Raw genomic sequence first — 23,981 nt, forward strand, 5'->3', positions numbered from 1 at the left:
CATGTCTGCAGACTTGTCCAGGAGCAAAGCCTCTCTTAACAAATCACTTTTTGTGTTTCTTGTCTTTAGCCGTGCTCTGCATTCCTTAATCCGTTATGGACAACCTGGAAGATTACACAATACCTAACATTAATTCAATGCTACTATTTTGTGTATCAAGATAGTGGGCACTCTTGGACTTATTCTGGTATATGACTAAGAGTTATATGACTGTACTCCCACAACCCTGTCTTTTTTTTTTTTCTTTTTCTTTTAATGATTCTATTTTGTGCTCTCCTTTCTCTTCCTCTCCCCTGCATCCATCAGATGTGGAACAGATGGCTATAGATTGGCTGACTGGAAACTTCTACTTTGTGGATGACGTGGATGACCGCGTGTTTGTCTGCAACAAGAATGGCAAGACGTGTGTGACCCTGCTGGACCAAGAGCTGTACAACCCTAAAGGCATTGCCCTCGATCCGGCGATGGGGTCTGTATTTGCCTCCGGGCCTCTTGACTTAGCAGCCCTCAGTGCTGTTTTAGCACTGCTTAAGAGGAAAATGCTGTCTTATGATCAGACAACATGCTGACCAAGCAGGCAGGCGAAAATCAAAGCACTTTCTCAAGACGGAGACCTAGACAGGATTCGTCTTTCCGACATAAATACTTCCATGTTTGTTGTTTCAGTTTCCTAACTCTGACAATCAGTTCCTTTTTAAAGTATCATTTCTCTCTTTTTTTTTTCTTTCAAATGTCTTTAAATCATTTTACTTAATTCCAATGTCAAATACAGTTTTCTCAGTTTTAGTCAACTAAATTCATCTAGTGCATTTCCTTTTCTGTGAAACCCTCTGTAATTTCCATCTTCCTGTTGCTCCCATCTTCCTGCTACAGTAAAGTGTTCTTCACAGACTATGGGTCTACGCCGAGGGTGGAGCGCTGTGACATGGATGGGCAAAACCGCACTAAGCTGGTAGACAGTAAAATTGTCTTCCCTCACGGTATCACTCTGGACCTGGTGAACCGGTTGGTGTACTGGGCTGACGCCTACCTGGATTACATCGAAGTGGTGGACTACGAGGGCAAGAATCGGCACACCATCATCCAGGGTCTGATGGTGAGGATTTGAAGATGGTTGGATCAGTGTTAACCACAAGTGCACCTAATCACATCTAAATGCAGTCAATAATAATGGCTTTTACGTGCATCTTAAAATGTTGAACTTTATCAAACAGCAATAGGTGAGAGCCCCTGCATGCTATTCATCCCATCAATGAAAACATCTGTTTTCCATATCTGTATCTTCTCTGATTTAATCTTGTGTTTGGAGACGGAGTGCTTTTCCAGTTGTCTCCTGCATATCTAGGCAAAGAGTGTATGCCTCTCCTGGGGATAAGTCCTTTTTATTGCCTTGATTGATATCACTTAAAGAGTGTGTGATTTTCCTGGCTAGTGCCTCGCTAAACGTATTAGTCTAGCCCTAGTAGAGCTTGGCTCAAACTTATAGGGGAGTAATGATCTTAATGAAATCAGGACTGTGATGGTGGCGTGTATTTGTGTGAGAGGTGGAGGGAGGTAATTTGATCTCAGCCCATACATCTTTCTGACAGTAGAGGAGAGCTGCACAGAACAGACCCTTATAAAAGTAAGACCCCCTCACTGCTTAACAGCAGATGTGGAGCCATTGTGCTTTCCCGTGCCAACTTTACTCAAACACTTGCTCTTTATCTCTCTCTGTGTTTCTCTAGTTTTCTCTGCCTTCCAGAGATTTCTTCACATTTTTAAAACCCAGAATTGATACTGATAAATTATTTGATAAAAAAGTTTAATTAAGCTGGATTTGCAGGGCAGTGTCCAAGATAAAATTATGTCCACAAATGATATCTCACAAACTATGAGCTGATCCTTTTGCTAAAAATGTGAAGATATTGCATCTAACATGCAACCTTACTTGTTTTTCTCCATGTTTTCCTTCTTAAACTTATTTCAGATCGAGCATCTGTATGGCCTGACTGTATTTGAGAACTATCTCTATGCTACAAACTCAGATGAAGGCAACCTTAACTCCAAAACGACCGTGATTCGAGTAAACCGCTTCAACAGCTCCGACTTCCACACGGTGACCCGTTTAGACCGGGGAGCCGCACTGCACGTGTACCATCAGAGACGCCAACCTCAAGGTGCACGCCCTGGCTTCCTGCTTCGTTCTAATCCATGTCCACAACAGTTGCTGTAAGTCAAATTTATTTGAATACGAATCATTGCATAACTGTTGTTTCTGTGCCCTTGTTTCCCTGCTCAGTGCGTAGTCATGCGTGTGCTTTGGATCAGTTTGGAAAGGCTGGAAGTTGCTCTGACATATGTCTGCTGAGCAACAGCCACAAGACCCGTACCTGCCGCTGTCGCTCCGGCTTCAGCCTCGGCAGCGATGGCAAATCCTGCAAGAGTGAGTAAAAAAAAAATCCATTTGACAAAGATGAACACCTTCTCATTTGTTGTGGCATTGATGCTTGATGATGGCAGTGAAGCAGTAGTGGTTGAAATCCATGACAGAATGATTATTCATCTCCAATGTTTCTCTGCAGAACCAGACCACGAGTTGTTCTTGGTGTACGGCAAGGGTCGTCCTGGAGTCATCAGGGGCATGGACATGAATGCTAAAGTGCCCGATGAGTACATGATTCCAATTGAGAACCTAATGAACCCCCGAGCTTTGGATTTCCATGCCGCCAGTGAATTCATATACTTTGCTGATGCCACCAGTTACATCATTGGTCGGCAGAAGATAGATGGCACAGATAGAGACATCATACTAAAGGATGGTAAGGCTACTAAAAAGAATTTAGGGCTTAAAATCATTCAGTCAGGTTGTTCCAGATCAAACTCTCTTTATCCTGCCAGATTGACCAGCCGGTAGCTCCTTTTCACACTGGCTACTTTTGCTTATTTCAGGTATCCACACTGTAGAGGGGCTAGCAGTAGACTGGATGGGAAATAATCTCTACTGGACAGATGATGGGCCTATGAAGACTATCAGTGTTGCCAGGCTGGAGAAGGCTTCACAGACCCGCAAGACTCTCATTGAAGGAAAGATGAGCCACCCCAGAGCTATTGTTGTGGACCCCCAGCATGGGTGAGACTCTCGACTGGGGAGGGTTTTGTTAATTTAATGAATATTCTTTTCCTCATAAATGTTTGGATGCAGCAGCATTCAGTTGAGAGAGAGTATGATTTGAGTGACTTGCAGCTGTGTAGGCTGCTTGCACTGTAGATTTTTGTTTAACTTGCTGGTCACATTTATGTGTGTGGGAGCTGGCAAGTTTTAAAGAGATTTTTTTTTTGAATACTCCCTCTTGTTTTGCTGTGGGATGTTTCATCACAGAGCATCACAGCCTAAGGCTATATTTAGGAGGGCTGAAGTTCTCCAGTTCAGCTTCAGAGATGTCTTAGCTTTTGAATGTTGTAATACCTCTTCTTCTCTCCCAGATGGATGTACTGGACTGACTGGGAGGAGGATCCCTCAGAAAGCAACAGAGGGAAGATCAAGAAAGCTTGGATGGATGGTTCACATCACCAAGTGTTCCTCACTAGCAAAACAGTTCTGTGGCCCAACGGGCTGAGTCTGGACATTCCCCAGGGAATCCTATACTGGGTGGATGCTTACTATGACCGCATTGAGCTGGTTTACCTAAACACCACAGAGCGAAAGGTTGGTGATGTTCAGAGACTTTGCCATGTTTGTTGTTTGATTGCAATTTTGTCCTACCACAATTTGAGATGCCATTCCTCTCTGTTTCCTGATTTAACAGGTGGTGTATGAGGGGCAGGAGCTTAACCATGCTTTTGGCTTATGCCACTACAAACAGTTTCTGTTTTGGAACGAGTACCGCGGTGGCAGCATCTACAAACTGGACCAAGTCACTAAGACAGTCACTTTACTCCGCAATGAGAGACCACCCATATTTGAGATCAGAGTGTATGATGCACACCAGCAGCAAGGTATGCCCTTCTACTCATTCATTTTTCCCATTACTAGAAGTATGATACAACAGTTTTGCCTCTCTTCCTGGTTTATGTTTGTGTAGGAACCAATGCGTGTCGAGTTAACAATGGTGGCTGTAGCAGTCTGTGCCTCGCCATTCCTAACGGTAGATCCTGCGGCTGCGCTGATGATCAGATCCTTGATGGTGACAATGTCACCTGCAGAGGTACCTAGCTGCTTTACCAGTAGAAAAAGTTTCACCAAAGATCAGTAAGGACAGGTGATGAGTTTAAAAAAAAAAAAAAAGCCACACTGTACTTTCAGTTTGTTATATTAAATGCTAACATGTCCAAATCTGCGGAGAAATTCTGAGGAACCTCCATCAATGTTTTTGTAACTTTAAGAGCTGACTAACAAAAGCTGACTCGGGCACTAAAACGCTTTTGTTCAGATGCTCGCCTCTTGTCTCAATGGCCTATCTGTTCCTGCTCCTACCCCTGATCTCCACTCTAGCCAACCCCTCCTACGTGCCCCCGCCCCAGTGCCAGCCTGGGGAGTTTGCCTGCAAGAACAACCGCTGCATCCAAGAACGCTGGAAGTGTGATGGGGACAACGATTGTCTGGACAACAGCGATGAGGCCTCTGAGCTCTGCTGTAAGTGTGCCGCCTCACTGTCATGGTTACAGAGCAACACACAGCTAAACAAAATGGTGTTTAAGGGTCTTAGCTAACGCGACCTGACAGAGTGCAAACTAAAGTTTCCAAGATTTTGTCTCCTTCCACGCACCGTTTACGTGGCTGCAGTTTCAGTGACTAACTTTGTCCTCATGAGTCGATACCAAGAAGCAAAGAGTCATGTTTGTCTTGGATGTTCTTCATTTACTTCATTTAAAGTCACTAATGTAAAGGCTTGGAGGACTGATTAGCAGACCAAAGAGTTTATCAAAAACAGCTCTAGTAACTGATCTGTTCTTTTCTATTTCTTCCCCAGATCAGCACACCTGCTCAGCTGAGCGGTTCAAGTGCCAAAACAACCGCTGTATCCCCCTGCGATGGCTGTGTGATGGTGACAATGACTGCGGAAATGATGAGGATGAATCCAACACCACCTGCTCTGGTATATATAAACTGAGTTGCATGCAGTTCAGAGAGCACGCAGAGATGGCGATTAAATTTGAAAACGTATAACTGTTCACATCCAAAAATTAGGTAATATTAGAAAGTTTTAAAAAAGTTGAAGAATAATACAGCTGCCAGAGGATGATTCTGCTTTACAATTGTATTAGCTGAAGGAATCATGTAAAAGTAAAGCAGAAAACGTTCAACTAATGTGATGTGTTAGCTTTCATTTAGTTAATGCAGCCGATGCCTGGAAAAATGCACAAAGACTTCAGGAGAATATATAGAGCTTTAGCATCGAAAATAATACTGAAACAAGGCAGCATTTCTCATGTTTGTGTGTTCGTTGCTTTTTTAAGAGCTGTCTGAAAGCGGTGTGTGTCAAATAAATTGATGATTTTAAGTACTTTTTGAGACAATTTAAAAAGTTTTAGGTGCATAACAGTGGAGGGGAGAGTATATACTGTATGGAGAGAAAAATGTATACAGCATGTTGTTTGTAACACATTTCCCTTCCAGCTCGCACATGCCCCCCCAACCAATACCCCTGTGCCAGTGGGCGCTGCATCCCCATCTCCTGGACATGCGATCTTGATGATGACTGTGGAGATCGCTCAGATGAACCAGACTCCTGTGGTGAGTCATTACTGGACTTTCTTATTGTTGCCATTGCTTGAATATTGCGCATATATATATATATATATATATATATTTTTTTTTTTTATTTTTTATTTTTTTATTTATTTATTTTTTTTAATGCACTCCTTTCTTGCCCTCTTTCCACAGCGTATCCAACCTGTTTCCCTCTAACCCAGTTCACCTGCGCCAATGGCCGCTGCATCAATATCAACTGGCGTTGTGACAATGGTGAGTATCATCTCCCCCTTCCCGTTCTGAAAAGCTGTATTTTGAAATTCAATCCAAGACGTGACCATAAAAATCTTGTGTGTGATGACGTACAGACAACGACTGCGGGGACAGCAGCGACGAAGCAGGCTGCAGCCATTCTTGTTCCAGTGTCCAGTTCAAATGTAACAGTGGCCGCTGCATCCCAGAATACTGGACCTGCGACGGCGACAATGACTGTGGAGACTACAGTGATGAGACACATGCCAACTGTACCAACCAAGGTAATTTAGCTCAAACTAAAATAGCACTGCTCTAAATTGCTTCTGTTATGTTACTGTCTCTTCGCCCCAAGTGTTTGTAGATGAAAATTGTGTTTGTCCTGTACCTAAGTCAGGTTCCCATGGTCATTTATCATAGTTGTCATATCATTATGTTTACAGGTTGCTATTTGCAGTTGTAAAGAGGTTGTCACAATGTCACAAAGACAGTATTTCACTTCTCCCTAACCCACTTCCTCTACCCTACATGCCCCTACATGCCCCATAGCTTCCACTTATCCACTTATGTTCCTCTGTTCAGGATGAGATTGTGTTTTGTGGTTAGATAACAATTAAACTCTTTCATGGTGTCGGGCGAATGGCCCAGATGTTTTGACTCTGTTGTAGCGATATGAATTTACATGTTTGTAGTTTTTGTCATGGAGCGCCGCTTTTAAAGTTTCAGTTTATCCGAGATGACGTCACGTCGCAGTGTTGCACCTTTTTCTTCAGCAGTTGGTCTGCCTCGAAACATACACTCCTGTGAACTAGGAGTGTCTGATGTTGTATGTACTGTTTGATCCATCCTGAAATGCTGTTAAGTCACAGCATGCAAAAGCTGGGCCCAGCGTGACCTGCTGGTCTAATGAGCAATTTGTGCTCTGTTGTGTGTGCCTGGCTGTGTGTGTTTGTGGGTTCTCTTGGCTGCCATCTGGACGTTTTATGAACTGAAATAAAATAAAACAGTTTTACCACTTTCCCGTATTGTATATTGTAGAGAGGATCCCCCGTTTCATTTCTTGTTTCAGCTGTGCCAAGCGCTGACCTTTGCCGTGAGATGCCACTGTGCCATTTCCGCAGCGGTACATTTAATCTGCCTGTGACCCCAGTCAGCGAGCTGCGTGTCTTACTGTTATTTGGGTTGGCTCAGAGTCAAGTTGTCACCCCAGTGTCCCAGCTTACCTACACAATAATTAATGATTGTAATGGCCTATTCTTTCTCATCACATTTTTTTGAACATCTGTTCATGTGGCCTCTGTAACTGCTCGCTGTGATTTCAGTGGTTGGTGTTTGATTGCTTCTCTGCACCCGTCATCATTTTTGCTGGCTATGACACTTTGTTTTGCTGCTGTCTCTTTAGCAACCCGGCCTCCAGGTGGCTGCCATGTAGATGAGTTCCAGTGTCGGATGGACGGCCTGTGCATTCCCATGCGCTGGCGTTGCGATGGTGACACAGACTGCATGGACCTGAGTGATGAGAACAACTGTGAGGGCGTCACCCACACTTGTGACCCCACAGTCAAATTCAGCTGCAGGGACTCTGGTAAGGATTAAAGATGCAATGTTTTTTTGTTTTTTTTTACCACAAGAAAGCAATTAAATGCTTTGTCACACCAGGAAGAGAAAGTGGAAAATATTACTCATCATGATTTACTTACCCTTGTGGATAATGTTTGACTGTTGCCATTGGTTTCTTATTTAGTGAGCAGGGTTATGTAAAAGTTGGAAGGTACAAGTTTTCTTAGCTTGGAAAGCACTACTTTTTTTGGAGGGTCTCCAAAAATGTCACTATAAATGCTGGTGTGACTAAACCATAAACTGTTTAAACCAATCAGTGTGAACATAACCAAGAGCCCCACCAGGCATGTACAAAGATAAAGTGCATTTTTGAATGGTGGACAGACTTAATGTTGAGCTGTGTTCTTTTCAGCTCGCTGCATCAGCAAAGCCTGGGTGTGCGACGGTGACAGTGACTGTGAGGACAACTCGGATGAGGACAACTGCGAGGCAGTGGTGTGCAAGTTGTCTCACCACGTGTGCGCTACAAACGACTCCATCTGTCTGCCACCCGAGAAGCTGTGTGACGGCAAAGACGATTGTCCAGATGGTTCTGATGAGAAACTGTGCGGTAAAAAAAATATTCTTGAAAAACTTTCAACTCAGTATTATGTTGAGATTTTACTTACAAATTGACATTCAAAACACCATCTCAGATAAACTCCAACCCTTTCATTGTGTTCCTGGCCTGCAGACTTGTGTTCGGTGGACAATGGGGGTTGTAGTCACAACTGCAGCATTATTCCTGGGGAAGGCTTCATGTGTTCTTGTCCCTTGGGCATGGAGCTGGGAGCTGACAACAAGACCTGCCAGATCCAGAGCTTTTGCGCCAAACATCTCAAATGTAGCCAGAAGTGTGAACAAGAGAAAGCCAGCGTCAAGTGCTCCTGCTACGAGGGCTGGGAGCTGGAGGCTGACATGGAGAGCTGCAAAAGCACTGGTAAAAAAAAAAAAAAAACATAACAGGAACTTTTGTCACAAAGACATTTTTCAGTTTGACTTTTGTGCTGAAAATGTGCAATACTGATTCTGCTTTACAGTAATACAGGATTTATTGCATTAATAATATTGCCAGTTTTCTTAGATGGAGCAGATGGGTGAATTGTAGACAGCTGTGGCAGGATTTGATCCATGACAAGCATGGGGTTTTAGTGAATTTGGGTTTCAGTTTAATGTATTAGGACACTTTCCTGAATGGTATTTCTTTTCTTCTTCAGATCCCTTCAAGCCTTTCATCATCTTCTCCAATCGCCATGAGATCAGAAGGATTGACCTTCACAAGGGAGAGTTCAGCGTGCTTGTACCAGGCCTTAGGAACACCATTGCTTTGGACTTCCATCTCAACCAGAGCACCCTGTACTGGACTGATGTTGTGGAGGACAAGATCTATCGTGGGAAACTGTCTGACAATGGAGGTGAGACAGCTTGGGGTTTTGTTTTGGTTTTTCTTTTTGGGGGGGGGGGGGGGGGGGGGGTTGTTGTTTTGTTTTTTTTTAAGTAGGTGGGGCGGTGGAATGAACAGACACTTTGAACAGTCCAATTTATATATAACTTTTCATCTTTTTGTTAAAGTAAAACAAAAATCTTGCAAGGTGGTGATTACATAAGCAAATCACGCTTTTGACTGAGCATTTCTTAGAAATGAACGTCCACTGAGCAAATATGCTCTAATTTCTCAGAGCCAAATGTTTTTAAAAAGAGGCTGTGGTCAGCAGTGGTGGTCTGTGACCCTGAATAAATCCCTCAGGTCATGGTCAGCCTTTCCTGCTCCAAAAATCCAGGTCTGCTTGCCAATCAAGTTGTGTTCCCAGCACAGCACTAAGGGGGCACACGGAAGGCTTTGTCTCTTCCTATTTGTCTCAGTACTTGCTGTGCCTGACTGCAGCCAAAACACTGATGTAGCGTAGGAGGCACAACACACTGCTGTTCCAGTTCCCAGCCCTCCAAGTTTAACATTAAAACAAGGTTCCTGAGCAGGAACATTGTGACCAGCTCATAGATCAGCCCCTGCTGCTTGTTAAGTAGGTCATTTCAGCAGCTCCAAAGTAGCATAAACTGGGTGGTACCAGTGCCTTAATAAAGGAACCCTGGCCCACACATAGACACAGAAAGCCCACTATCACGCCACCATTTCTTTAAGCAAACTGCAAAGACATATCTTTCTCTCTAATTACTACTGGAAGGCATTTTGAAGAAACTTGTGCATTCACTCTGAGCCAAAGATTGATCATAGGCTGTGGTTTTCCACTTAGTTCTCACCAAAGCCAATTGTTTGTAAGGAAATAACAAAAACAGAGGGAGGTCTTGTGTGTCTCCCTGTCTTCTTAGAAGTGGGGTGGTAGGGTTAGGGCGATGGTGTTATATAAAGTTACAGTCAGAGTAGCTCTGCTTGCCATTTGGAGATGGATTCCATGAGAGTAAATTCCTTAAAAAATTTCAGCATATTTGTTTTCTTTTTTGCGATGAATGTGCTGTCTCGAGATTTTCTCTCCTTTAGTCAAAGTAACACAAACTTCTCCTTAAAACGCTACTGACAATAAAACCCCACATGCTATAAAATGGTCACTTTTCCAGCTAGCTTCTCAGTTTCCATATGTATCTTATGTATCTTTCTGTGTGCATTTTCGTCTTCCGGTCAGCCCTGACCAGTTTCGAGGTGGTGATCCAGTATGGGCTGGCTACTCCAGAGGGCCTAGCTGTGGACTGGATAGCAGGAAACATCTACTGGGTGGAGAGCAATTTGGACCAGATTGAGGTGGCCAAACTGGACGGGACCATGAGAACCACCCTGTTAGCTGGGGAAGTTGAGCATCCCCGGGCCATTGCCCTAGACCCTCGAGATGGGTAAGAAACATATATGGATGGATTCCTAATCAACTTAAAAAACTTGGACGGATATTTGATGGGTATATTCATCCTACTGTGTTTTCTATTAACTAGTTTTCCTTCAGTGATGTCGTACACATCTGCGAAATCCTTCCTTACATCGATAATTTTCTGTTGGCAGTATCCTGTTTTGGACAGACTGGGATGCAAGTCTGCCCAGAATTGAGGCAGCATCTATGAGTGGCGAAGGCAGACGTACCATCCACAGGGAGACCGGCAGTGGTGGGTGGCCCAACGGGCTCACTGTGGACTACATGGAAAGACGCATTGTCTGGATTGATGCCAGGTAGCATCTGCCACTAGATTCTAAATATACAGCTCACATTGCACTGCATCTACCCACTTGCTTATTCCATCACCTACTCGCTCAGTTTTCTTCATTTTTGGCTGTTATACCATTTTTTTTTTTTTTTGCTCTTTGCTTATATAAAACTACATATAAAGACCAGATAAAACAGTAACGAGAACAGACTTAACCTGATATGTTACCGCTCTCACACACTATACATCTCTGCTGTTTCTCAAGGTCGGATGCTATCTACTCAGCAATGTACGATGGCTCGGGGCTGATTGAAGTGTTGCGGGGTCATGAGTATTTGTCCCACCCTTTTGCTGTCACCATGTATGGAGGCGAGGTCTACTGGACTGACTGGAGGACTAACACTCTGGCCAAAGCCAATAAATGGACAGGACACAACGTCACTGTGGTCCAGCGCACCAACACGCAACCCTTTGACTTGCAAGTCTATCACCCATCAAGACAACCCCAGGGTATGTAGCACACCAGATAAAAATGCATAGACATTCATAGAGAAACACATGCTCTCAGAGAGAGCGCGGCCATGTCACACATTTACCCCCGCTTGTCAGCATGGCTAAATGTTTTGGGGTATAACACAAAGGAGAGTGGTGGCGAGCTCACAGTTTGTTGCTCACCGTGTTATTCATGGCTCCTATTCCCCAAAGACAGCTGACCTTTTAGAGCTGCGAGACTTGTTGTCTCCTCACACTGGGAGCAATTTGGACACCTCCTGCTGCTGCCTTGTTGATCAAAAAGTCACCTTACTGTTTGGCATTTCCCATGGCCTGGGTAGGCAATAAAGCTCTCCTCCTGCAACTTAAATGTCATATGTTGATCTGATCTCACAGACACACATGATTGACAAGATTGCAAAAGGGTTGTGAGAACTGTTTTCAAGCATTCTGTCATGTCAAACTGCCACCTTGTTTAGTAGCCAGTGGTTATGGGATCCCAAGGGTGTGTGTGTGTGTGTGTGTGTGTGTGTCTGTGTGTGTGTGTGTGTGTACAGTAGAGAGGCACTAGGTCTGTAATTGGTGACAGGAAAAGAGAAGCTCTCAGAGAACTGTTGATTGACAGTTGCAGCCAATAACTATGACAGTGATGAGGCAACAAGCTGGGTTGACAGATCTGGGAGACAAAGTAAATGGAGATGGTAAAGCACTTTACACTGTTTACCACCTTTACCCATTTCTATACTACTATGGTTTGATACATACAGCTCTTGGGGAGTTCAGTATGTTGCTCAAGGACACTTTGATTTCCAGATTAGAGGAGCAGGGATAGAACCATCAACCTTCCAATTACCTCCTAATTCACAGTGCGCCTGTTGAGGCTGTCCTCGATAAATAATGATCAGTGTGAAATAACTGTGGTGATATTGCTTCATGCCGTTGCTCCTACAAGCGCAGAGTTTACAGTTTTTAATGGTCTCCTGACTAATGATAGCCTGGGCCAAAATTCTGACAGAAATTTAGGATGACTACCTCACAGTGTGAGTGTTGCTGTCAGCAAAACAACTAATGTGAATGCAGGATGAAATGACAAGCTGACCAACTCTATATTGCACTTGGGGACAACAAAAAAACAAAACCTAAACAAAACAAAAAGTAAGCCAAAGGGAGTAGATGGAAGTTAAATGCGGAAAACAAAATGTTTGGGATTCCAACACAGAAGAATGTGTAGCTGAGTTGTAGCAGAAGAAGTCTCGTTTGTGCAATGAGTTTTCCAGCTGTTATCATGATCCTGTCAAGAGGAAGTAGCACAGAACCAAATAGTGGAGGAACTGTAGCTGTGCATTGTAGCCCACAACCCCACTGTTATACTGTACAGTCTGCATGCATCAAACTTCGTGTCCTACCTACTTTGGAATGAATTTATAAGATTGTTATAATCTCACAGTCTATGAACTCCTTAAGGCACAGAGACCTTTTTCTTTTCTTTAAAATTCCCAAAAGGCCAGTAAACGGAGAGGTCTGTCACACTCTTAAAAGTAAAAGGTTATTTTATTCCTCTGACACAAAGAGTTTTTATATTTGCTGTAATCTCCAAAGCATATTGTGAGCTTCCCGCTTCCCTGCATTTCTCACAAAAACATATTTCATCTGCATTTTTGTGTCTCTCGTGCTCTCTTGAAATATCCTAAATAACGTTTTTCTTTCCTTCCTTTCAGCCCCCAATCCATGTGCCAGTACTAATGGTAAACCCCTGTGCTCCCACTTGTGTCTCATCAACTTTAACCAGACCTTCTCCTGCGCCTGCCCTCACCTCATGAAGCTGCAGCCCGACAAGCGCACCTGCAAAGGTAAGGACGGAGACGTTGCTTTGAAGCACGCAAACGCACAGAACCCACATGCTTTTTCTCTTACTTTTTAAAAACTGCTCTGTTGGAGAATATACAGACAGGGCTTTCATATATAATCCACTTCATCGGGGAGCGAGAGCCAGGCTCTGTGTTTGCAGGAATCTTTTTTTTTTTTTTTCTTTTCTACAATTGTTTTGACTGCTACGGTGAGCTCTGCCGCTGAACAGGACATCTTTTATGACAAGATCTGATTACATCGCCTCTGTTTGTTCCACGTTGCCTTCTCAACTTTCATTTTCATTTAATTTCATATAAGAGATTGTCACAAAAGATGAAGGGAAGTCTTCATCCATTGCAGTTTGATTTTGTGAGTGGGTTTCATGATGGTTTCGAGGGGTAGCTGTGGGAATTTTTGTGCATGTGTGCACATGCTCTCATTCTCATTGTCTCATATTTTAGCATTCTCCAGAAATGGTCCCTGCCTCAGCCATGTAGATGTAAAAATAATTGGATTAGTGCGCCTGGTTCTTTCTTCACATGGGAACTTTAATGGAACCCTTATATTTTACTCTGAGCTGACTTTTTGACCAAACTTTCAAATTCAGTACTTAAAACCTGTCTTTGTTTATGCTAATATAGATAAATAATACACAATTTTAGTTCAGGGGAAGTCATCTGTTACCTCCACCTCAAATCTCTCCTGAGTATACCAAGTACAAACTTAAACTTGCTTATTTCTTTAGTCACAATGTATGTAGTTGAAAGAAGTTGTTTATACCTGATAAAGCATTTCTGCTACACTGTTCTAAAATCGTTCTCATCGCCTGTTTGTTTTCCTTTTCCAGAGTCCCGCAAGTTCCTTCTATACGCTCGTCAGATCGAGATCCGAGGCGTTGACATCGACAACCCCTACTATAACTACATAATCTCCTTCACCGTGCCGGATATAGACAATGTGACAGTAGTGGATTATGATGCTGTGGAGCATCGCATCTACTGGTCAGATGTGCGAACACAGACCATCAAGCGAGCTTTCATCAATGGCACAGGAGTGGAGACTGTGGTGTCTGCTGGTAAAAAAAAACCCAAAAAAACCTCTTAGGAATATCTGTCATTCCATGATTTAATTACTTCTTTTTCTTTTTTAAATGAAGCTCATAATGTAACTGTTGTAAAGTAAAACAGGAGGTTTGGGGAAACAGATTTCATAACACGCTGCATGCTCTGGAAATCATCAAATCTTTTTTTCTGTCACTTCTGAAATTCGGCAGACCTTCCTAATGCCCACGGCCTGGCAGTAGACTGGGTGTCCAGGAACCTCTTTTGGACCAGCTATGACGCCAATAAGAAGCAGATCAATGTGGCCAGACTGGATGGATCTTTCAAGAATGCCGTCATCCAGGGCTTGGACAAGCCCCACTGTCTAGTGGTACACCCTCTACTTGGGTGAGTGTTTTCTGCACTAAATATGCCTGCATTCAGTTTGAGATGTGAGTTACGTCTCCGATTTGTTTTTTGTTTTACATATCTCCTAATATTGCACACTTAGGTCTTTTTTGACTTTGAAGACAAAGATTGGAAGGTTTTCCTTTCTTTGTTTACTTCTTAGTTACTTTTTTTTTTTTCAGTCTGTTCATGTTTATTATTAATCTTTGACCTTTTTTGTGTCTTTAGAAGAGCATTGCTCTGCTTCAGAAAGTAGATTTTAGCCTCTTTCCACATTTCATAATATTCACACCACTCCACAGGAAGCTTTACTGGACTGATGGTGACAATATAAGCATGGCTAACATGGATGGCAGCAACCGCACCACACTTTTCACCAACCAAAAAGGACCAGTCGGTGAGCAGATGTACCTCTACTCCAGGAAATACCTGTAAAGTAATAAAGATTCAATATACTTTGTGTATAACAATGTCATTATTATTTGCTCTCAGGTCTCTCTATTGACTATGAAAAAGAGCAGCTGTACTGGATCAGCTCAGGAAACAGCACCATTAACCGCTGTCAGCTGGATGGATCTAAACTCGAGATCCTTGAAGGTGTTAAAGGCAAACTGACCAAGGCTACTGCACTGGCTATTATGGGTAAGTGTAATACTCTTTAAGTTTGTCGTCATTGTTTTCTGAATTTTTTTTTTTTGGCTTATATTCTAAGGATATCAATTATCTCAAACCTGTAGGAGACAAGCTGTGGTGGGCCGATCAGGGAACTGACCAGATAGGAACATGTGACAAGAAGGATGGAGGAAACTGGAAAATTTTGCGAAACAACACCTCCCCGATGATGCACATGAGGATCTATGATGAGGATGTGCAAAAAGGTAACAAAAAAAAATCATTTGAGAAATTCAATTGAGTTAAATGTTCTGAAGTGTAGGTAAAAGCTGCAGGATTTAATGTAAATACTAGTAAAGAAAATGTTTAACTTTGTTTCTCTGGTCTGTTTTTCCTTTAGCGGGGGTCAACCTGTGCAGTAACAACAATGGTGACTGCTCTCAGCTATGTCTGCCCACCTCTCCAACAACCAGGGCCTGCATGTGCACTGCTGGATACAGCCTCAAGACGGGCCAGCAGTCCTGTGAAGGTAAGACACGGCTTTGTAGCTACAGTCAGAAAAACGACAGAATTTCATTGTGAGCAAAAAACAGTGACTTAATGTCTCTGAGCAGGTATGGGCTCCTTCCTGCTTTACTCTGTTCACGAGGGAATCAGAGGAATTCCTCTCGACCCAGCAGACAAATCTGATGCCCTGGTGCCGGTTTCTGGAACCTCTCTGGCTGTCGGCATCGACTTCCACGCTGGTGAGTGGACTCTAAGGGATGTCAATAAATAGATGACCTAGCTTGAGTGTTAAAGCTGCTGCTATCTGGTCTTCAGAGAATGACACAATCTACTGGGTGGACATGGGCCTGAGCACCATCAGCAGAGCTAAGAGGGATCAGACGTGGAGGGAAGATGTGGTAACCAACGGTATTGGCAGGGTGGAGGGCATCACTGTTGACTGGATAGCAGGTGGGCTCATCACAAAATGGCGATCCAAATTAAAATTTCTCTGAAATTTAGGCTTACTTTATTACAGCACATGCACAGATAAAGGATGCAGACTGATTTATAGACTTGTTCTTTTACAGGAAATATTTACTGGACTGACCAGGGCTTTGATGTGATCGAGGTGGCCAGGCTGAACGGCTCCTTCCGCTATGTAGTCATTTCTCAGGGCCTGGACAAACCCAGAGCCATAACTGTCCACCCAGTGAAAGGGTAAGGCTCCTAGCCAACAGATGAATTTTGCTGTAGTAATGCTGCTTTAAGTTACTCACAGTGTAGTTCCTCTGACTGCAGTTTTTAATAATCCCCTGTGTCTTTTTGCTCAGGTATTTGTTCTGGACAGAGTGGGGTCAGTATCCTCGTATTGAACGCTCGCGGTTGGATGGCTCCCAGAGGCTGGTGATGGTCAATGCGAGCATAAGCTGGCCAAATGGAATCTCCATCGATTATGAGGTGTGGACAACAACAACCGACTGCACTTAAACCTTTCCTAAGCACACTTGTCTTTGTTAATAGAAGGTGTTTCCCATGTCTAGTATAAGTAATACTGTGACTATCCAGAGACTGGACAATAGGTCAGTTGATCTTTAAATTGATACTTTATTGATTTTCTTTCATTTTAAAAAGTATTAAAAATGTAAAATTAACATATTGAGAAAACAAAAGGAAAACAACAGAGATAAAAAAGAAACCGACGGTAATGCATTCATCCATCAAAAACTTTTTTCAGATTTTGGACAAAAGATTCAAATCTTTGATGAAGTTTTATCCAGTGTGTAACATTTTTGTTTTGTTTTTTTAATGCTATTAGCTTTTAGTCATCTAAAAAAAACTGGGATTCATTAATGTTTGTTCATTTTTACCATAATTGCTCCCTTCTGGATACAAACCAAGTAGAGATAGCAGTGCCTAGTGACATATGAACGCAACTTTGTTTCGCTACAATTATAAACTTTTTTTTTATGTAAATTGAAATAATATTTTAAAATTAGTTAATTTAGCTTTAGATCTGTCACCTAAAATCACTTGGTATTCACTAAAAGGGACATTAAAACTGGGTGTCAGCAAACCTATTATGAGTTTGATTTAACTGACATTTTGAAAATGTGGTCTTTCCTGGATAATCACGACACTTTTTTTTGCTGCTGCTTTCTCTCCACAGGAGGGTCTGCTGTATTGGTGCGATGCCAGGACAGACAAGATTGAGCGCATCAACCTGGAGACTGGAAAAAACAGGGAGCTGGTTCTGGCTAACAACAACATGGACATGTTTGCTGTATCTGTATTTGAGGAATACATCTATTGGAGTGATAGGTCAGTTTTTATATTGTTTTAAACAATATTTCATACTGTAACAGTGTTCATTTACTGACTGTTTCATTGCCTGTCTTTTTTTTTTCTTTCCTTTTTTTTAAGGACCCATGCTAATGGCTCCATTAAGAGAGGCAACAAAGACAATGCTACAGATGCTGTGCAGCTTAGGACGGGCATTGGAGTACAGCTGAAAGATATCAAAGTTTTCAACAGAGCAAGACAGACAGGTAGGAACATCTAAAACACACACATACATATAATTGTACCTCAAAAAAAATTCACTTTTAACTGTCAAAAATGTCCTCGTAAGGTGACAGTTGCCACACACAGCGACAAAAACCTTACCGCCCAAATTAATCGCCACCTCGCAGGCATCAAATGAACGCCGTGGTTAACCAGGCTTATTGTTTATGTGACAGCAATGCTAATAAACTGTGTCACACTCTCCACAGGCTCGAACATCTGCAAAAACAACAACGGCGGCTGTGAGCAGCTGTGTCTTTACCGTGGCAATGGGGAGCGCACCTGCGCCTGTGCTCACGGCATGCTGGCAGAAGACAACCAAAGTTGCCGCGACTATGATGGCTACCTGCTGTACTCCGAGCGTACCATACTGAAAAGCATTCACCTGTCTGATGAGACGAACCTCAACGCGCCGATAAAGCCGTTTGAGGATCCGGACCACATGAAGAACGTCATCGCTCTCAGCTTTGACTACCATGGCGGGGGAGGGAAGGGAGCCAATCGCATCTTCTTCAGTGACATTCACTTTGGGAACATCCAGCAGATCAATGATGACGGCACAGACCGCAAGATTGTGGTGGACAGTAAGTGTGGAGACATCAGCTGCATTTTAATTATTTTTTTTTTTCTTCTTCTAAATCAAAAGCATCCATAAAACCTTACTAATTATCACTGCCCTTAAGGCTTCTCCCACTCTGTTTACAAATATTTCAGTTGCGTTGCTCCGCACTCCCATTTTGATTCTCTCCATTAATAATTGAATGCCGTCCCCTTGACGCCGTCAGCAGACATCATCATACAATTTCACTGCACAAGCACCCGGGAGGATCCAGTGTAATGAACACACAGCTGCAGCATCTCAACCAGTAGAGATTGACATCACTTACTGCTACTTGAAGAATAGGCCCTTGCACACACACACACACACACACACACACACACACACACACACACACACACACACACACACACACTGGTTTTTGCTTGTTTCACCACCGAAGCATCTTTTTTAAATCCCACTCTCTCTAAATAATTCAAGAGTGAAACATCACATTTAAAAGCCCTGGACGAAAGCTGCTCACAGCTAACCAGATTCAAAAACATGAATTATTTTGATGAGCACGACAGGAAAACAAGGAAGGTGCATGAGGGTTTGTGTTTTTACTGATGTTTCATTGAGAACAGGGATTTGAACAAGTTGTAAGAATGATGAGTTATATCATGTGCCGAGTACAGAATTTATTCATTTGCAAAGAGTTAATCCAACTGAGGTTAAAGGGTTGTATTTGTCCAGATGAGACTGGGCATCAAATCAAAAACCATCCTATATTAACTTTTAGTAGAATCATAGCATGATTTTATGATATTCTGTCAATGTTTTGCAACACTCTGTTGTCCAAGTGATTAACTCTAAAAACATATTGTTAATAAAATCTCCAAGATGAGTTCTGTTATCACATGCTGATGGAATAAAATCTGTCACTGCTGGATGACAAATGAATGTGGAAAAACATCACAAAAATAATCACTTTTTACATTCTGCAATAAAACTTTTACTCGTGGAATTTAGTTTATTGTATTTAACATCCGTGAACGTTTCTTATAACTGTATTTCCAAAACAGACTGTAATTATTCAGTCTGTTTTGGAAATATTAACTACTTTTAATTCCAGATCTCCTTCTAAAAGGGTCAGTTTTGGCCTCTCTCTGAGGTTGTGTCATCCTCAAAAGGCCGTACCATGTCTCTGCCGATTGCATAAGTGCAACTAATCAGACAGTTTCTGCACCGTGCCCAGTGCCTTCTTCCAAGCTCTTGTAGGTCTCGTCTAAACTTCTGAGACATGAAGCCGTACAGTATGGGGTTTACCACAGCCACTGAGGATGCCAGCAGCCTGGCCACGATGGCAAATGTGTTGTAGCCAGGTGAGCCTCTTAGACTTCCTCCAACTAAGGAGAACATGAGGGCATAGGAGGGCAGCCACAGGATGGTGAAGAGGAGGACCAGTAGAGCTGAAGTGTGAGTGACTTGTCTCTGGTAGCGTTCTAGCTGGGGGGCATTCCCCAACTGCCGTGTATGTCGAAGAAAACAGTAAATCTTTCCATACATTGATATAATGATGCCTAGCGGAAGAGCAAAGCCGAACAGGAAGAGGGCGATGCTGTAGACCAGCTGGCTGAAGTCAGACAGGAAGGCAAAGCAATGTACAACACTGGACACGGCGATTGTGCGAAAAGCAAATTGTGGTGCTGCCAAAGCTGAGGCAGGGACCCAGAGCAGAACTACTATCAATTTAATGCGTCTGTGCATTCTCAAACGGAAGGCCCAGGTGGGGTGTACCACTGTAAGGTAACGAGTCACAGCCAAAGCTGCCATGGTAAATACGGAGGCAGCTGAGCAGGCCACGCCCAAGAAGCTGATGGCTTTGCACAAGAACCTGCCAAAAGGCCAGAAGCCCAGGGCGATAGCAGAGGTGTGGAAGGGCAGGCAAAGTAACAGCAGCAGGTCAGCAGCACTCAGAGCCAGAAGCAGGATGTCTGTACCATGCGGGGGTTGACTTTGTTTCCTCCTCTTCCTCCTCCCAGTGAGAATGGTGATAATCAGAGTTTGCCCTATGAGGCCAGTCAACAGAATCAGCCCATCCAGGATGGGAATTAAACATTTAAACAAAACATCATCTGCAACATTCATTTTGCCCAGGTCGCTTCTGTTGATCTGCTGCCCCAAACTCTCCATACAACCCCACCGTAAGTCTACGAAGCAATTAATCTAATATCTAATAGCAGCAGAACTGGTTGTTCATGTAGTCTCTGGGTAATACAGCTGTTGGCTCCAGTTCACGTCTCAAAAAAACCCCGACTCCATCGAGGCAGTTAGCGCTTTCATGATGATAGTAATTAGTTAAACAGATAAGATCCCAGGAAAAGAGAAACAAAACCGTTTGCCTCGTTTGCTCAAGAAGAAACAGACTTGACTATATCTGGGCACTTCCAAAGTCTTTCACACTTGTGTCTCTTACAGTTTCTGAGCTGATTGAAGAAATGTAAATTACTTAACGATGGTTGGATATGGCACTCCCAATTTCTGGGAAAATAGACCAGAAAAATGCAGTGCTGTTATGCAGCTTTTTTTTTTTTTTTTTGTTCCCAGAAAACATTAAAGGATGACCTTAAAGGGCAGTCTTCACACACTTGCATTTCCTTAGCTGCATAAGCACGTCCTTTTAAAGCAGTGACTCTATGGCTGTATTGATTCTTGAAACCAGGCAACAGTGGACAAATCCATCCCAGTAGTCGCTAGTTGGCATTCCTCTCTAAAGGCAGTCAGTGCTACATGACTTAAGTATTCCTCTCAACCGGAGACTTATTGTCCACATGAGAGAGCTCTTCAGAGGCTTGTAACGTGTAGACTCCACCAGAAGAAGAGTTGCTCTGCAATTAATACAGTGCTAAATCCATTAAGAAAAAAAGATGAGTAGTGATCAAAATAAATAGTAACTAATACATCTCAGGTGTCACTTGCACGGCTATTGTTCTCCGTCATGATCGTCAGAAAGACTGGCAGTAATCTTCCCGTCAGGTTTTCTCTGTTGTTTGCACAGTCACCAGGGGCTGAGCTGAATTAGCCAATGGGAGGGTGAACCCTGATGTTCCTTATTACATAACGCTGGCTTGAACCGACTTTACCCATCACTCTTACTTGTTTGTGTGACTGTATTTGGCCCTGAGCTGCTCTTTTAGATTAATTTAGGATTGTTAACAATGTGTTCAGCCTCAAAATTGCCCTGCATTACTGCTGATTATGACACTTCGACATTTTTCTATTAAAAGGCAATTAAAGGCTTTCAGCTGAGAGCAAACGGTTACGTAGAGTATTCCGGTTTTTTTTATTGTTGGCTGTAAGTGGTCATAAATGTGGTTGCTAGTGTAACTAAGCAGAGATGGATGCACACCGTGGAGCCTGCAAGGCTGCAGTTCAGTGTTCTTTTCCATGATGTTGTGTGGGTACCAAGAGCACAAAAAAAAAGAGGAAAAATAGATGCTGGAGGGAAGCTGCTGCTTTGTCTTTACCCTGGCCTTTATCCCTGAAGTGACTCAAGCTGTCCCAGTTGCAGTTTTCTTCCCAGAACAAGAGGTCCAGACCTTGAATGAGAGTATCCACAAGAAGCTGTATTTGTATGTGCAGGCGGTTAGCCATGAAAAGACATGATGAGACCCACTCTTTAAACTCTGTCCAACAACAACAGCTGTGACGCACACTCACTGTGGTATCGCTTCCATTTTACTTTCCCCTTTTCACTTGCCTCAGTTTCCCCTTTATTTCTAATCTCTGTCAGTGTTTCACTGTACATGAGCTAATGTATGTGGATGTGGAAACCTTAAAAGCATTTACCACTTCCTCTTTAGTGAAGTTATAGGTGCCCCGTGGTAACCCTCTGACAAAGATTAATGATTGGTTGAATTCACACTGAAGGTCCTCTTTAAAGCTCCTACTAACACCTCTAAGAGGTGATTTTTTTTTTTTTTTTTTTTTTTGTGTGTGTGTGTGTGTGTGTGTGTGTGTGTGTGTAATATAAAGCAGTCGTTCATCTCAAGCCTTTTACATGGGCCTAATATATTAAGGTCAAAGAAATCTTTGAAATCCCTAGGGGGGCAAATTGTTTGGCAGCTAGTGGTAACAGTCTTACACACACACGCACACACACACACACACACACACACACACACAAAAACAGATTAACAGAGGCCAAACTTGTTTTTTCTCTCTATCACAGATGTTGGGTCAGTTGAGGGCCTGGCATATCATCGTGGTTGGGATACACTCTACTGGACCAGTTATACAACCTCCACCATCACTCGCCACACTGTGGATCAGAGCCGTTCTGTGGCCTACAACCGCAACACCGTAGTCACCATGTCTGGAGAAGACCACCCTAGAGCCTTTGTGCTGGACGAGTGTCAAGAGTGAGTCATTAATATTGAAATTTGCTGCTCTGCACTAAATCAGGGCCCAGTTCCAATACAGTTACTTTTTTCTTTTAACCATTTGATTTATTTTAGTTTAGTCAAGTGTAACTTTTGTACCAAGATGTTTTGGGAGCTCTCATTGCTCTTAATTCCTGTCCTCTGTTTGTTCCCACCGTAGTCTCATGTTCTGGACAAACTGGAATGAGCAGGCTCCGAGCATTATGAGGGCCTCTCTGAATGGAGCCAATGTGATCGTGATCATCGGCAGTGACATTAAAACTCCCAATGGCCTGGCCATAGATCACCGTGCTGAGAAACTCTACTTCTCTGATGCCACGCTGGACAAGATTGAACGTTGTGAATATGATGGAAGCAACCGTTACGTAAGACAGCTGTTTCTTTTTACTTTCCCTGTGAAGAAGTGATCACAGACGCATGGACTTACACCCCATGTTTGAGGATGATTCCCACTTTTTTCATGCCTCAGGTCCTGTTGAAGAACGAGCCTGTCCATCCGTTTGGTCTTGCTGTGTACGGAGATTACATCTTCTGGACTGACTGGGTGAGGAGGGCTGTCCTCAGAGCTGACAAATACACTGGAGGAGACATGAAAGTGCTGCGTGCTGACATCCCTCAGCAACCAATGGGCATCATTGCTGTAGCTAATGACACAAATAGCTGTGAGTATCATCACTCCAAGAGTATCACATTTAGCACTTTCCCCCTCCTCCCTCAAAGTTGCCATCAGGTCAACATTTGCCCAATAATTTGATTTATGATTAAATATCAAAACTAATGAAATTCTTATCAATCTTCTGTAGTTTGTTGGGTGGTTGCTGGTATCATGTTTGCCATCTGCATATATCTTCATGTGTACAAGTAGTCAGGCTGTTACTATACTTTGCCTTACTACCTAAATGCAGTCACACAGAGCTGCTACCATATCTGTTGTCATGTACACTATGTTTCCAAAAGTATTCACTGATCTGCCTTCACACACACATGAACTTGAGCAACATCCCATAATCCATAGGGTTTAATATGATGTTGGTTCACCCTTTGCAGCTATAACAGCTTCAACTCTTCTGGGGAAGGCTTTCCGCAAGGTTTAGGAGTGTTTATGAGAGTTTTGACTATTCTGCTAGAAGTGCATTTGTGAGGTCAGACACTGATGTTTGAGAAGAAGGCCTGGCTCACAGTCTCTGCTCTAATTCATCCCAAAGGTGTTCTATCAGGTTGAGGTCAGGACTCTGTGCCGGCCAGTCAAGTTCATCCACACCAAACTCACTCATCCATGTCTTTATGGTCTTTGCTTTGTGCACTGGTGTGCAGTCATGGTGGAACAGGAAGTGGCCATCCCCAAACTTTTATCATAAAGTGGGAGCATAAAATTT

The 23,981-nt window shown here is 43.0% G+C and overlaps 2 protein-coding genes across 2 annotated transcripts in view; one reads left to right on the forward strand and one right to left on the reverse strand.

Moving 5' to 3' along the window:
- The window catches only part of LOC115782719 (low-density lipoprotein receptor-related protein 1-like), an 82,565-nt gene that overhangs the window by 37,615 nt on the left and 20,969 nt on the right, over positions 1–23,981 (forward strand). Inside the window, exons 7-44 of the mRNA XM_030733084.1 lie at positions 307–469; positions 874–1,096; positions 1,970–2,159; positions 2,282–2,425; positions 2,565–2,801; positions 2,932–3,112; positions 3,466–3,688; positions 3,789–3,978; positions 4,065–4,187; positions 4,475–4,615; positions 4,953–5,078; positions 5,600–5,716; positions 5,867–5,947; positions 6,043–6,210; positions 7,329–7,511; positions 7,899–8,096; positions 8,220–8,465; positions 8,743–8,940; positions 10,165–10,369; positions 10,533–10,697; positions 10,938–11,182; positions 12,883–13,014; positions 13,860–14,087; positions 14,286–14,460; positions 14,763–14,857; positions 14,953–15,102; positions 15,198–15,338; positions 15,473–15,601; positions 15,687–15,818; positions 15,895–16,029; positions 16,149–16,278; positions 16,392–16,518; positions 17,228–17,379; positions 17,482–17,606; positions 17,832–18,206; positions 22,395–22,584; positions 22,766–22,970; positions 23,075–23,267. Of these exons, the coding sequence (XP_030588944.1) occupies positions 307–469; positions 874–1,096; positions 1,970–2,159; positions 2,282–2,425; positions 2,565–2,801; positions 2,932–3,112; positions 3,466–3,688; positions 3,789–3,978; positions 4,065–4,187; positions 4,475–4,615; positions 4,953–5,078; positions 5,600–5,716; positions 5,867–5,947; positions 6,043–6,210; positions 7,329–7,511; positions 7,899–8,096; positions 8,220–8,465; positions 8,743–8,940; positions 10,165–10,369; positions 10,533–10,697; positions 10,938–11,182; positions 12,883–13,014; positions 13,860–14,087; positions 14,286–14,460; positions 14,763–14,857; positions 14,953–15,102; positions 15,198–15,338; positions 15,473–15,601; positions 15,687–15,818; positions 15,895–16,029; positions 16,149–16,278; positions 16,392–16,518; positions 17,228–17,379; positions 17,482–17,606; positions 17,832–18,206; positions 22,395–22,584; positions 22,766–22,970; positions 23,075–23,267 (6,561 nt within the window). The remainder of the gene's footprint in view (positions 1–306; positions 470–873; positions 1,097–1,969; positions 2,160–2,281; positions 2,426–2,564; positions 2,802–2,931; positions 3,113–3,465; positions 3,689–3,788; positions 3,979–4,064; positions 4,188–4,474; positions 4,616–4,952; positions 5,079–5,599; positions 5,717–5,866; positions 5,948–6,042; positions 6,211–7,328; positions 7,512–7,898; positions 8,097–8,219; positions 8,466–8,742; positions 8,941–10,164; positions 10,370–10,532; positions 10,698–10,937; positions 11,183–12,882; positions 13,015–13,859; positions 14,088–14,285; positions 14,461–14,762; positions 14,858–14,952; positions 15,103–15,197; positions 15,339–15,472; positions 15,602–15,686; positions 15,819–15,894; positions 16,030–16,148; positions 16,279–16,391; positions 16,519–17,227; positions 17,380–17,481; positions 17,607–17,831; positions 18,207–22,394; positions 22,585–22,765; positions 22,971–23,074; positions 23,268–23,981) is intronic.
- On the reverse strand, positions 19,297–20,666 carry LOC115782721 (delta-type opioid receptor). Its single transcript, XM_030733091.1, has one exon. The coding sequence runs from the start codon at positions 20,354–20,356 to the stop codon at positions 19,313–19,315; it is 1,044 nt and encodes a 347-aa protein (XP_030588951.1). The 5' UTR covers positions 20,357–20,666; the 3' UTR covers positions 19,297–19,312.

Source organism: Archocentrus centrarchus, chromosome 7, assembly GCF_007364275.1.
Source record: "Archocentrus centrarchus isolate MPI-CPG fArcCen1 chromosome 7, fArcCen1, whole genome shotgun sequence".
NCBI classification, from domain to species: Eukaryota; Metazoa; Chordata; class Actinopteri; order Cichliformes; family Cichlidae; genus Archocentrus; species Archocentrus centrarchus.